Genomic DNA, 12348 nt, shown 5'->3' with positions numbered 1-12348 from the left:
CCTCAGATGTTTTATTGTTAAAGGTCAAGTCCTCCTCCTGGTTCACCGTGAAAAGGTTAAGAAAGATGTTGGAGGAAATCGGCTCAAAGACGCGCGCACGCACAAGCGAACGCACACCCCGACAGCCTCGAGGAGGGAGGTGGAAGCTGGGGAGGGCGGCCGCGGGTCACCCCTTCAGGCACGGGGTGTGGCCTCCTGGAGACAGCCAAAGTCTCTGGCTCCCGGGCTCCTCCAGTGTGCCCACGCCCTACCTGGGGCCCCAGGCGCTGTCTCCGCCCCCCCGAACCTAGGTGACCTGGTAGATACCCGTTCGAGAGCGTGTCCCTACACCCGGCGGCCGCAGGGGGTCTCGAAGAAAGAAATCCGGCGGCGGGGAGAGAATCCTGACTGTAGGTAGGGGGAGGGGCTGGCTGCCCCGCCCCTCGCCGCCGGATTTCGACCGCGAGGAGCCGCCCGGCTCCCGCCCCTAGCTGGCCCAGCCGCGTGGAGTGTCTGGGAACCAGGAGACGGAGCCAACCCGCCGAGATGGAGGCGGCCAGCACCGGGACGCTGCTGCTGGTGCTGCTGCTGCTCTTGGTGCTGACGCTGGCGCTGCCCCGGACCCCGGGCCACCTGCCCCCGGGGCCCATGCCGCTGCCGCTGCTGGGGAACCTCCTGCAGCTCCGGCCCGGGGCGCTGTACTTGGGGCTCTTGCGGGTGAGGGGCGGCGGGGACGCCCTGGTTGGGGCAGGGGTCCGGGGCCAAGAGAGGGAGGGGGCCCCAGGAGAGAGGGAAAGCGGAGTGCCAGAACAGACAGGCCCTTGGGTATCCTAGAGGAGGCAGGCGAAGGGTGCAAGGGCGAAGGGGTTATGGGCGTTCTGGGGTGGAGCAGGGCTCCGGAGCTGAGAAGCGTGGAAGAGGGCGCGGAGGTGAGAGGACCCTGGGGTGTGGGGCCAGGGCTAGGAGGAGCAGAATCCTAGAGAGGATGAGAGCAGGAGAGCAGGATCCAGTGGCAGAGGGGTCCACAGAATCCTGAGAAGGTGCTAGAAGCAGGGGATTAAAGCCAGAGACTGGGAGAGAGCCCTCTAGCAGCAGAGAAGCTGATGAAGGGAAGCCTGTCCCAGGGGGAGACGTAGCTGGGGAGGGGCAGAAAAGAAAAGGGGAGCGGTCGCTGGCGGGAAGGGAGGTTTGGCTAGAGAGTTCCAGGTATTTGTCTGCAGAGAATAGGGGCGTGGGAGTGCTGTTTGCATGGGACTCAGCTAGGAGGGACCTGGAAGTCTCCAGAACAGCAGGGAAAGAGGGCAAGAAAGAAGGCTGAGATAGTTTCAACCCTTTGCAGGAGAGAGGAAGAGGCCAGAGGTTCCCCATTCAAAAGGAGTCTGGGGGACTCCAGAACATGGGGAGGGGGAGGGGGGTCTTGGGGAAAGATTTGGCAGGTGCCCAGCAGTGTCTGCTCCAAAATCTGAGGGTTTAGCAGTGATGGAAAAGGGTGGCTAGTTTGGGGGTGGGGGAAGAACTGAGCAATCAGGAGAGGTCAGAGTCTCAGCTGCCCATTTTTGCTGTCATATGTCTGAGTTGGGAGGTAGGGGTGGTTCTGGGTTGTCCCCGGGTCTGAACCGGGGTCTCTAGGAAATAAGGAGTTGAGGACTCTATGGGGAGGGGGCCTGAGAGCCCGATGCAGAAAGAGAACTGAGTCTCCCAAGGGGGCTATTTCCGTCTGGAGGGGAGGGGCTTCCTCCTAGGTACTTCATCCAGTGATGGGGCTGTGATGGGGACATCTAAACTGAAAGAGGCCATAGCCTGTCCCTCAGCACCTGCCCCTTCTCCCTCCCTACCCCCAGCTAAGTAAGAAGTATGGACCAGTGTTCACCGTGTACCTGGGTCCCTGGCGGCGCGTGGTGGTCCTGGTTGGGCACGAAGCTGTCCAGGAGGCCCTGGGAGGTCAGGCTGAGGAGTTCAGTGGGCGGGGGATGCTGGCAACGCTGGACGGGACTTTCGAAGGCCATGGTGAGTCATGAGCAGGGCTGAAGACCCCTGGCTCCTTCCCTTAGAGCCTGCTACCACTTAACTGGTATGATTTTTTGTGCGTGACTTAGTGTCCCTGAGCCTGTGTTTCCTCACCCATAACATGGGGTGATAATAGCACTTGCTGAGGTTTGAATAAGCCCTGGGCCAGGTTGTAGCGATGTCATCACTGCTCCAGGTCCAGCCCCCAGGGCTGGGAGAGACCAGGAGAGCTTTCTAGGCACTGGGAATGGGTGGGAACACTTAATGTTATAAAAATTATTCTCTACTAAGCCTGGAAGTAGGAGCCTGGTGTTGGGCACTATCGGGACACAGCAGTGACCTAGAGCTTGTTAGCCACTGGGGAGAAAGACCCAGGCAGTGACAGGCCAGAGAGGTCAGGCCTAGGATGGGGAAGGCAGAGAAGCCAGGGCCAGGATAGAGGAAGCCCTGGGACTTCTGGAACCTGAAGAGGCACCTGACCCAGCCTGTTTGGTGGGAGATGTCCAGGGAGTCTTGAAAGACGGGTTGTCTGAGCTCAGACTCCTAGGATGAGTGGGAAGGGCATTCCAAGCAGAGACTAGCACGTAGGAAAGCATGGAGGTGAGAGAAGAAGCATCCATTCATTCCTTAAATTGACAAATCTCTATCATGCCTGGCCCTATAGTGGGCACTGGGGACACAGAGATGTCCAAGACGGATGTGGCATCCTGTCTTACTGTAGGAGAGGTGGGCTTGTCATGAGACTGGAGGGAGGGAATGGAACTGAGGAATGGAATTAGTTCAGCGAGAATGGAGAGTGAGTGATCCAGACGGGGGGGGGGGGGGGCAGTGGGGGCAGAGCCTAGAGGGGGGATCCTGACACCACTGAGGAAGCAAGAGAAGCCTAGTTCGATTGCAGCAGGATGAGTAAGAAAGCTGGAGAAGTGGGTCATGCCGGGCCTGAGTCACACCAGAGTGCTTGGTTTTGGGTTTTTCTGGGGGCTGTAGATGGAAGTAGGGATGGAGTATGGTCAGAGCTAGAAAGATCCTCGGGTTGCTGTGTAGGAGCCCAGGGAGGGGACTCTGCTGGGCTGGAGCTGAGGCCGTGGGAAAGGGAGGGGGGGTGGCTGGGAGAGGTGTCCAGGGCTCTGGACAGGGGCCGGGGCCGGGGAATGGTGGGCTGAAATGAGGAGGAGAGGTGCGGAGGCCAGTGTGGGACACCCAGGAGGCCACTAGGGGCCAGCACTGCACAGGTGAGATGCTGAATTCAGAGAAGGCAAGGTTTTTGTCCAATGCAGACCCTTAGCTGAAGGAGGAAAAGTCAGTTCCATGCTCCTCCCTCCCGCTTCAGTTTCCAGCTTCCAAATGACGTGGGGCAGGGGACCCCATGGTACTCTGTAAATGTTGGGAAGGAAGGAGGAAGAGGAAGGAGAGATAAAAGGACTCCAGGGGAGGGGGGACGGGAAAAGAGGAATAAAAAGATAAATGCAAGGAAGAAGTCCTCACTCATCCTGGTTCATCACAGAACATGTGTGACCGGCTTCTCAGGAGAATGTCACCCTCTGACCCAAGGTTAGGCATTTACTGAGTACTTACGGAGTCCCCTGCCAGGCCCCTGGGCTAGGCTGATAACGGACTCGGGACAGGACCTTCGGAGTCCCCCTTGGGCACGTCACTGGGAGCAAGGGAGCAGTCCTGGGGGTTGGAGGGGAGGGGGCCAGTCCCTCCTTGAGTCCAGCCTTCTGTGCAGGGGTTTTCTTCTCCAATGGGGAGCGATGGAGGCAGCTGAAGAGGTTCACCACACTCGCGCTGCGGGACCTGGGCATGGGGAAGCGAGAAGGCGAGGAGCTGATCCAGGCGGAGGCCCGGTGTCTGGTGGAGGCATTCCAGGGGACAGAAGGTCAGCAGGGTGGGGTGAGCCTGGGGTGCCCTGTGGTGTGCCCGAGGGTGGGGAGGACCTTCCCTCTGGCGCTGGGCTGAGGGCTCTGTTCGCCTCCTGGAGCGCCTCCTCCACCTTCTGTCTCTGTCGTCATGTCTCCCCAGGGGTCATCACTCTTAGTGCTTCTTTTCTTTCTCGATTTTTCTGTTTCTCTCTCCTATAAGTCTATCTTTCTCTGTCTCTCTCCCTATCCATCTTTCTCACTCAGTCTTTCCCGGTCTCTCTTTCCCTGTCTCTTTTTCCGTCTCTCCCTGTCTCTCTGTCTGTCTCTTTCCCCTTCTGTTTCTCCCTCTGTCTTTCATCCCCCTGTCTGTCTCTCTCTATGCCTGTCTCCTTCCGGTCGAGTCCAGCCCCCTGTCCGTCACAGCCCTCCTCCCTGCCCCCTCCTCCTCAGGACAGCCATTTGACCCCTCCCTGCTGCTGGCCCAGGCCACCTCCAACATCATCTGCTCCCTTACCTTCGGCCTCCGCTTCCCCTATGAGGATGAGGAGTTCCAGACCGTGGTCCGGGCAGCTGGTGGCGCCGTGCTGGGGATCAGTTCCCCATGGGGCCAGGTACGCGGGTGGGACCCCTCTTCTTCCCCAAAGGTTCCTGCCTACCTTTCCCAGGTAACCCCCAGAGCACCCCTCCATGCTGGTGCAGGGCCAGGCCCCATGGAAATAGCTGTCCTTCTCCCCCGCCCCTCGCAGGCCTACGAGATGTTCTCCCAGCTCCTGCAGCACCTGCCGGGGCCCCACACACAACTCCTTGGTCACTTGAGCATCCTGGCCACCTTTGCCGTCCAGCAGGTGCAGCGACACAAGGGGAGCCTGGACACCTCCGGGCCCGCGTGCGACGTTGTGGATGCCTTCCTGTTGAAGATGGCAGAGGTGGGGGAAGGTCAGGGTTGGGGGGGCCTCCTGAATGGGGCTGGCGGCCAGGCTGGGGCCCACTCTGGCATAGCTGGAATCTGTCAGGCCTCCCTCTCTCTCTCCCTCTCCCTTTCTCCCTCTCTCTCTCTGACCTTAGCCCCCTGTGCAGGCCCACCTGTACAGTACCCCACTGTACCCCACCCCAAGATATGTCAAGTAAAATCATTTGATCATGAGACCTTGTGATATCAAATTACAGGAATAAAGTCCACTTCCTTCATCCAATAAGAACAATATATTATTACAAGGAAACTGCAATGAAGGTTAAGCCTATGGAAATAGCTACTTTTGAATTATCCAAACTTTGGAATTATGGAAGACATTCAGGGCCACATCCTTGGAATAAATGCGGCCACCCTGTTCATGGAGAGACAGAACATTTTTCTTAACCTCGTACCCCATTTCCTTCCACTTTCATTTTCTAAATGGAACAAAATTTTTGAAATGGTGGTAAAGCACACATAACATAAAATTTACCACCTTAACCATTTTTTTGGTAAAGATTTTATTTCTAGGAGGCACCTGGGTGGCTCAGTCGGTTAAGCTTCTGACTCTTGATTTCGGCTCAGGTCATGATCTCCCAGTTGTGGGATCCCACACATCGGGCTCTGGATTGACAGCATAGGGCCTGCTTGGGATTCTCTCTCTGCCGCTCCCCTGCACTCTTTGGCACTCTCTCTCTCTCTCTCTTTCTCTGTCTCTCTCAGAATAAAAAAAAAAACTTAAAATTTTTATTTTTAGAGGCGCCTGGATGGCTCAGTTGGTTAAGCATCCAACTCTTGATTTCGGCTCAGGTCATGATCTCAGGGTCATGGAATCAAGCCCCACGTCAGGCTCTGCATTCACAGTGTGGAGCCTGCTTGGGATTCTCTCTCTCCCTGTGCCCCGCGCGCTCACTCTCCCTCTCTCTCTCTCAAAATAAATAAGTAAACATTAAAAAAAAGATTTTATTTTTAAATAATCTCTACATCTAACGTAGGGCTCGAATTTACAACCTCTGGATCAAGAATCACATGCTCCTCCCACCACCAGCCAGGTGCCCCCTACCTTGACCATTTTTAAGTGTCAAGTCCAGTAGTGTTAATATATCCACATTGTCGTGCAGAAAATCTCCAGAACTTTTTTTTCATCTTATCAAACAGAAACTCTCTACTTGGTTAAGGACTCCCCAGCCCCCTCCCAGCCCCCAGCAACCACCTTTCTACGTTCTGTCTCTATGAGTTTGCATAATCTAGGGACCTCATGTAAGTGGTTTGTCCTTTTGCGATTGGCTTATCTCACTTAGCGTGATATCCTCAAGGTTCATCCATGTTGTAGCCTGTAACAGCATTTCCTTCCTTCTTAAGCCTTTTTAAGGCTGAGTCCTTATTCCACCGCATGGATAGACCACACTGGGCTCATCCATTCATCTGTCAGTGGACACTTGAGCTGCTTCCTCCTTTGGTCTGTTATGAATAACGTTGCTATGAACAAATACCTCTTCAAGATCTTGCTTTCCATTTGTTGGGTTCCCTGCCCAGAAGTGGAAATGCTAGATCATACCATAATTCTATTTTCATTAAAAAGAAATTTTTTTAATGTTTATTTATTTGGGGGGAGGAGCACAAGAGGGGGAAGGGGAGAGAGAGAAGGAGACACAGAATCCGAAGCAGGCTCCAGGCTCGTAGCTGTCTGCACCAAGTCTGACGCGGGGCTCGAACCTCACCAACTGTGAGATCGTGACCTGAGCCAAAGCTGGGCACTCAACCGACTGAGCCACCCAAGCGCCCCTTCTATTTTAATTGCTTAAGGAACCTCATGCCATTGCCCATAGCTGCGCCATCTGACATCCCCACTGAGGGTGACAGGGTTCCGGTTTCTCCACATCCTCACCACGTGCCATTTTCTGTTTGTTTGTTTTTTATAGTGGCCATGCTCTTTCATTTTCAAAAACATTCCAACCAAAGAAAATTAATATCAAGAGTCCACTTCCCAACTTGCCCAAACATTTATACAACCCCCACCCGCCCCGACAAAGCTTCAACTTGCCGTGTTGCAGCCTCAGGCATGGCTGTGCTGGGCCTCTGCTCCCCACAGCCTGAGTTCTCTGAGCCCTTCTGCCTGGTTTCTTCCAGGAAGAGCAAGACCCAAACACAGAATGGACTGACAAGAATTTGTTGATGACAGTCATTTATCTGCTGTTTGCTGGGACGGTCACGGTCAGCACCACGGTCCGCTACGCCCTCTTGCTTCTGCTGAAATACCCTCAGGTCCAAGGTAGGAGCCTTTGGACCAGCCAGCCCTGGGAACGGAAGTGAGGGCTCAAGAGGAAGAATGTTCAGGAGAACGAGCTGGAGCCTGGTGGCGAGAATGAACCCGGCATTGGGGGTGTCTGACGAGCGAGAACTTGGGGGCGGTGGGGGCTGCAGGTTGATGTGTGAAGCGTAGTGAAATGAGAAATGAGGCAGGGGGCCTTGTATGCCTGATCCTGAGCAATGGGGAACCACAGAAGGATGCTGAGCAGAGGAGGGCAGGGTTCAATTAGCCTTTTACAAAAAATCTTTCTGGGTGAAAGAAGATGCCGGGAGCCCAGGGAAGAGGATGCGATAGGGACCTGGGCAGGAGAGGATAGGCCTGGGCCAAGCTATGGGGGGAGAAGAGGGGCTGGGTGAGCAGGTAGAGAATGACGCGGGAGGCCCAGGGGATTTCGGGACCAGAGGGCCATGGAGGCACCCTGAGATGGGGACAGAAGGAACGAGGAGCTGTTTCAGGGGAGATGCTGAGGCCAGTTTAGGACAAGTGTAAGGGACCTGGGGCCACATGGGGGGAGGCATCCACGAGGCCACAAGACATCCAGGTCAGGACTTAACAGGATCCTTGATCTCAGGGTCCTGAGTTCAAGTAGCATGTTGGGCATAGAGTTCACTTAAAAAGGGGAAGGGAGGGGCGCCTGGGTGGCTCAGTCGATTAAACAACCAACTCTTGGTCTCAAGTCAGGTCTTGATCTCAGGGTAGTGAGTTTGAGCCCCATGTTGGGTGTAGAAATTACTTAAAACAAAACTAAGGTCATTAGGGCACAAGCAAGAAGCAAAAGATGACTGGCTGAGAGGCAGAGCTGGGGGGTGTGAGCTCTGGGAAAGCCCAGCATTTTGGAGTCAGGCAGCTGCATCAAATGCCCTCAAGCCAGTGGGGTGGGCTGACCTGGAAGGTGGCCTCAGCGGAATGGAGTCCGCTGTGACTTTAGCAATCTGGGCCTCAGTTTTCTCATCTGGGAAATGCGGATGGATAATGGTATCCCACCTCGCAGCATTGCTGTGGGAATTGAGAGGAGAGACCCTGTGATCAGCACATAGGTCATGGGGACTCTGGCTCAGTGCGATCTGGGAACCTCCTCCCTGCCCAGCAGCCTCACCCCAACCACGGCCACTTTGAGAAGATGGGGCTTCCAAGGGTAGGATCGCGGGGCCCCACCCCACCTCTGACTCCAGCCTTCCTCTTCCTCGGTGCAGAGCGTGTCCGGGAGGAGCTGACCCGGGAGCTGGGGGCTGGCCGGGCGCCAGGCCTGGGGGACCGAGCCCGCCTCCCCTACACGGACGCAGTTTTGCATGAGGCACAACGGCTGCTGGCTCTGGTGCCCATGGGAATGCCCCACGCCCTCACGAGGACCACCTGCTTCCGAGGGTACACCCTTCCCCAGGTGGGCGCCTGCACCCAGTGGTCGTCTCGGCCTCAGACCTGAGTCTGTTGCTGTCTGTGTCTCTGACTTTTTCTGATTATTGGTCTCTCTCTGACATCCCTTTCTTGGTGTCCCTCTCTCCTTCCCTGTCTCCCTGTTTCTTTCTGGGTGCATTTCTCTTGCCTTTGCTTCTGTCTCTGGGCCTCAGCTCCCTATCTGTCCAACGGATATCCTAATTCTACCTCCTTCCAGGGTGGCTGGGACAATCACAAGCCAGAGGTGACAGGGAAGCAATTTAGGAACTGCTGTAAACCCCCACCATCAAACCCCTCCCTCCCTTCTTCCCCACGCCCCGCCCAACTCCTGCCCTCCATTAGAGAGCAACTCGGAGCCAGCACCACCAGGGGGCGATGTCCGCCCGGGAACCCCAGATGCCGTCGTCCCGCAAGCTGCTGCCTCCTCTTAGAATCAAACCCATAGTAGTTACGGTCTGTTTTTTCTCTGGGACCTTGGGCAAATCACTTCACCCTCTGAACCACTCTCCACCCCTCTTCTACATCGGGAACAAAATAGTATTAATTTGAGATCTTAAGGAACCTGCAAGACAATGCTTGCAAAACACCAACTCCGCTCTTGGTGCAGGGTGTCGGGGGTTCCCCAGGAGTTCCCCGTTCGGCCGCAGCAACCATTGCTAGTGCAGTGACGGTCGCAACTCTTGATAGTGATTATGTAAACAGGCATCAGTGATTGAGGACTTGCTCTCACCAGGTATCGTTCTAAATGCTTCACAAATATATTACCTTACTTAATCTTCAGCCTTCAGAGCAACCCTACCCTATTACGCCCGTTTTACAGATGAGGAAACGGTGGCCTTTAAAGATGAGAAGACTTGCTGGGATCACCCAGCCTACAATGGTAAAGGCAGGATTTACACTCAGGACCTGTGCTTTAACCACAGTTACCTGCTTCTCTTATTTTAATAGTCATAGCATGAGCCTGTCTGTTTTTTGGAGCCCCCCTCCACTGTACAGCCTTGGGAACACTGTAACTGATCTCGACCGCCACTGGGAGGGGGCAGGGGAGGAGCGGGAGCTGGGCGGAGGGGAGTCGTCAGGGACAGCCCTCACCTACCCAGCCTTGGTTTTGCCCGTGGAAGAGCACTGTGGGAAAGAGCTGGACTCTGGCCAGGTGGCTTAGGACAGCCACAGATGAATCACAACATACCCTCAAAGTTGAAAGACAAAATTAAAAAATAACAAACTCTGCTGTCACCGAATGGTACCTTGGGCAAGTTGCTTAAGTTCTTTGGGCCTCTGTTTTCCCATCTTGAAAATGGGAGTCATGTCGAAACTACTTCCCAGACTTGTGAAAAAGTTTTAGCGGGTTCAATGTATGTTTGTGGATGTGAGAGCGAGTGAGATACACATACATGTTACATAAGAGAGAATATATCAAAAATGCTTAATTGGGGTGCCTGGGTGGCTCAGTCGGTTACGTGTCCAACTTCGGCTCAGGTCATGATCTCACGGTCGGTGGATTCGAGCCCTGTGTGGGGCTCTGTGCTGACAGCTCGGAGCCTGGAGCCTGCTTCGGATCCTGTGTCTCCCTCTCTCTCTGTCCTTCCCACGCTTGCACTGTGTGTGTGTGTGTGTGTGTGTGTCTCTCTCTCTCTCTCTCAAAAATAAACATTAAAAAAAATTTTTTTTAATGCTTAACAAAGTACCTGGCCCATAACAAGCCCTTGAAACACGTTGATGCCATTGTGTTTTGTGAACTGGAGTCCCTGACACTCCGGACTCTTGTGCTCTGCCCTGACGCCTGGGTGGGGAGGGATATTTGTAACTTTGTTATTATTCCCCCTCAGGGCACCGAGGTCTTCCCCCTCCTGGGCTCTGTCCTGCATGATCCTGAGGTCTTCGAAAAGCCAGAGGAATTCAATCCAGACCGATTCCTAGATGCAGACGGACGGTTCCAGAAGCAGGAGGCATTCTTGCCCTTCTCCTTAGGTACTTGCTGGGCCCGTCCCTGCTCACCTGCCCGTCCTCCCCACACCTGTGGGTGAGGAGGGCCGGCCCAGCTCTGTCTCCCTGTTCCCTGCAGGGAAGCGCGTCTGCCTCGGAGAGGGCCTGGCTCGGGCAGAACTGTTCCTCCTCTTTACCGCCATCCTGCAGGCCTTCTCCCTGGAGAGCCCGTGCCCGCCAGGGACCCTGAGCCTCCAGCCAGCCGTCAGCGGCCTTTTCAACATCCCCCCAGCCTTCCAGCTACAAGTCCGGCCCCACTGACCTCCACCCATCCTGTGGCCCCGATGACGGAGGGAGCCATGGGAGATGGTGGCCTTCTCATGGGGGTGGGCATGAACACGCTTGTGTCTCCAGAACAGCAAGTCCACACGACAGGCAGCCACGTCCACGCACCTGGAGCTGTTTTCTAGGGTCCGTTGCACAGATACTCAGCCTACATGTCCACAGAGCCATGCTCACTCAGCCCACGCAGCTGCCAAGACACACAACCCACCCCCCCAACTTCACACGGCCACGGAAAGGTCCACGAGGCAACTCTGCCACACAGGCTTTCTGTAGTCACAGATTTAGTGCGTCTGGAGTCACGACCATGTGCCCAGATAACACACCATCTCATACACAACACAACTCCCCTTGATGTGCAACCCGCATGTGGGAGTTTGGCTCCTACCTTAACAAGCCACAGAAACAGCCTCTATGTTCAGGGCCCACATGCCCTCTTCGCCCATCCAACTTACCAATGCTGCCAGTTCTGGGAGCCTGCTGCAGAGGGGAACGTGCCCCTTCCCGGGTCATGTCCCCACACAGAGAGACCGGCCCTGTCTTCAGCCCCAGCATACCCTCTCTCTCGCAGCCACACTGCAATCCAGGCACATGGCCATCGCTGTCCGCATGCCCCCGACCACTGAACCACACAGCCAGCCCACACATGACACCATGCCATTTCCAAGTATCTTCTCACTGAGACACGCCATTCCCGGGAGCACAGCCCTGGCCTCCTCCAGACCTTCAGCCCTCAAGGATACCCCTTTCCAAGCCCCTTGATGCTCAGATTCTCCCAAATATAAATATATCCCCGAGTGTGCAGTTGTGCGCACAGGCCTGGGAACCAAGGGAACTTGGACACACTGGACCCTCTGATCAGAGCCCCCCCCCCCTCTTGTTTATGTAACCATGTTAAAAGCCTCCCCTGCCTGTCCCTCCACACATACACACTGACCCACCTCCCCTCCCCACGCCCCAGTTAGACCCGGTGAAAGGGGCTAGATGACCCAGTTGGGGCCAGATTCCAACTCCCGGTGTCAGGGAAGAGGCCAGTTCTGACGTCCTTGTGACTTGAAGGTCCCCATTTTGCAATAAAAGTTGATGTCTGGCCCCTGTCAGGGCCTGGTGTGCCTGTGACAGTGTCTGTCATTGTGAGTAAGGGGTGGGAATGGGGGGTCCGCCCCTCCCTCGAGGCTGGGCGGGGAGCTAAAAAACATGGCCCCCGCCCACCCTGGCTGTTGACATCAGTACACCAGATGTGGAGGGGGGAGGGGGGGGGCCTGTCCTGGGCCTCACTTCCGGTGAAGCTGATGTGGGGAGGGGGGTGCGGGCAGGGAGAAAGTAACAGGCTGAACTGCAAGCCTGGGGTGGGGTGGGGGGCCCAGCCAGGGAGAGCCTACAGGTGAAGTTCCAGATCCCGGCCCTGGGAACTTTCCGAGTCTGAAAGCTGCCTGCCGGAACAGCATTCCTGACCCAGCTTTGCCTCTTCCACAGGCTCTTTTCCTCCTGCCTTCCCGTCACAAGGAAGGGAAGTTTTCAAACACAAAAATAGAGAGAATGGTGTAATGAACCCCTGTGCCCGTCACCTGGCC

At 55.6% G+C, this 12348-nt stretch overlaps 1 protein-coding gene across 1 annotated transcript; it reads left to right on the top strand.

The window, feature by feature from the left end:
• The first annotated feature begins 305 nt into the window (after window positions 1-305).
• Window positions 306-11893, top strand: LOC122494011 (cytochrome P450 2S1). Its single transcript, XM_043598847.1, is given in 10 exon segments — window positions 306-696; window positions 1821-1986; window positions 3716-3865; window positions 4299-4459; window positions 4595-4774; window positions 6931-7072; window positions 8305-8492; window positions 10336-10477; window positions 10572-10744; window positions 10746-11893. Coding segments are annotated over 10 exon segments (1857 nt in total). The 5' UTR covers window positions 306-525; the 3' UTR covers window positions 11130-11893.
• Window positions 11894-12348: the final 455 nt, after the last annotated feature.

Source organism: Prionailurus bengalensis, chromosome E2 (genome assembly GCF_016509475.1).
Source record: "Prionailurus bengalensis isolate Pbe53 chromosome E2, Fcat_Pben_1.1_paternal_pri, whole genome shotgun sequence".
NCBI classification, from domain to species: domain Eukaryota; kingdom Metazoa; phylum Chordata; class Mammalia; order Carnivora; family Felidae; genus Prionailurus; species Prionailurus bengalensis.
Note: the sequence above shows the minus strand (reverse complement) of the source record. Positions and strands in the feature narration are given on the sequence as shown.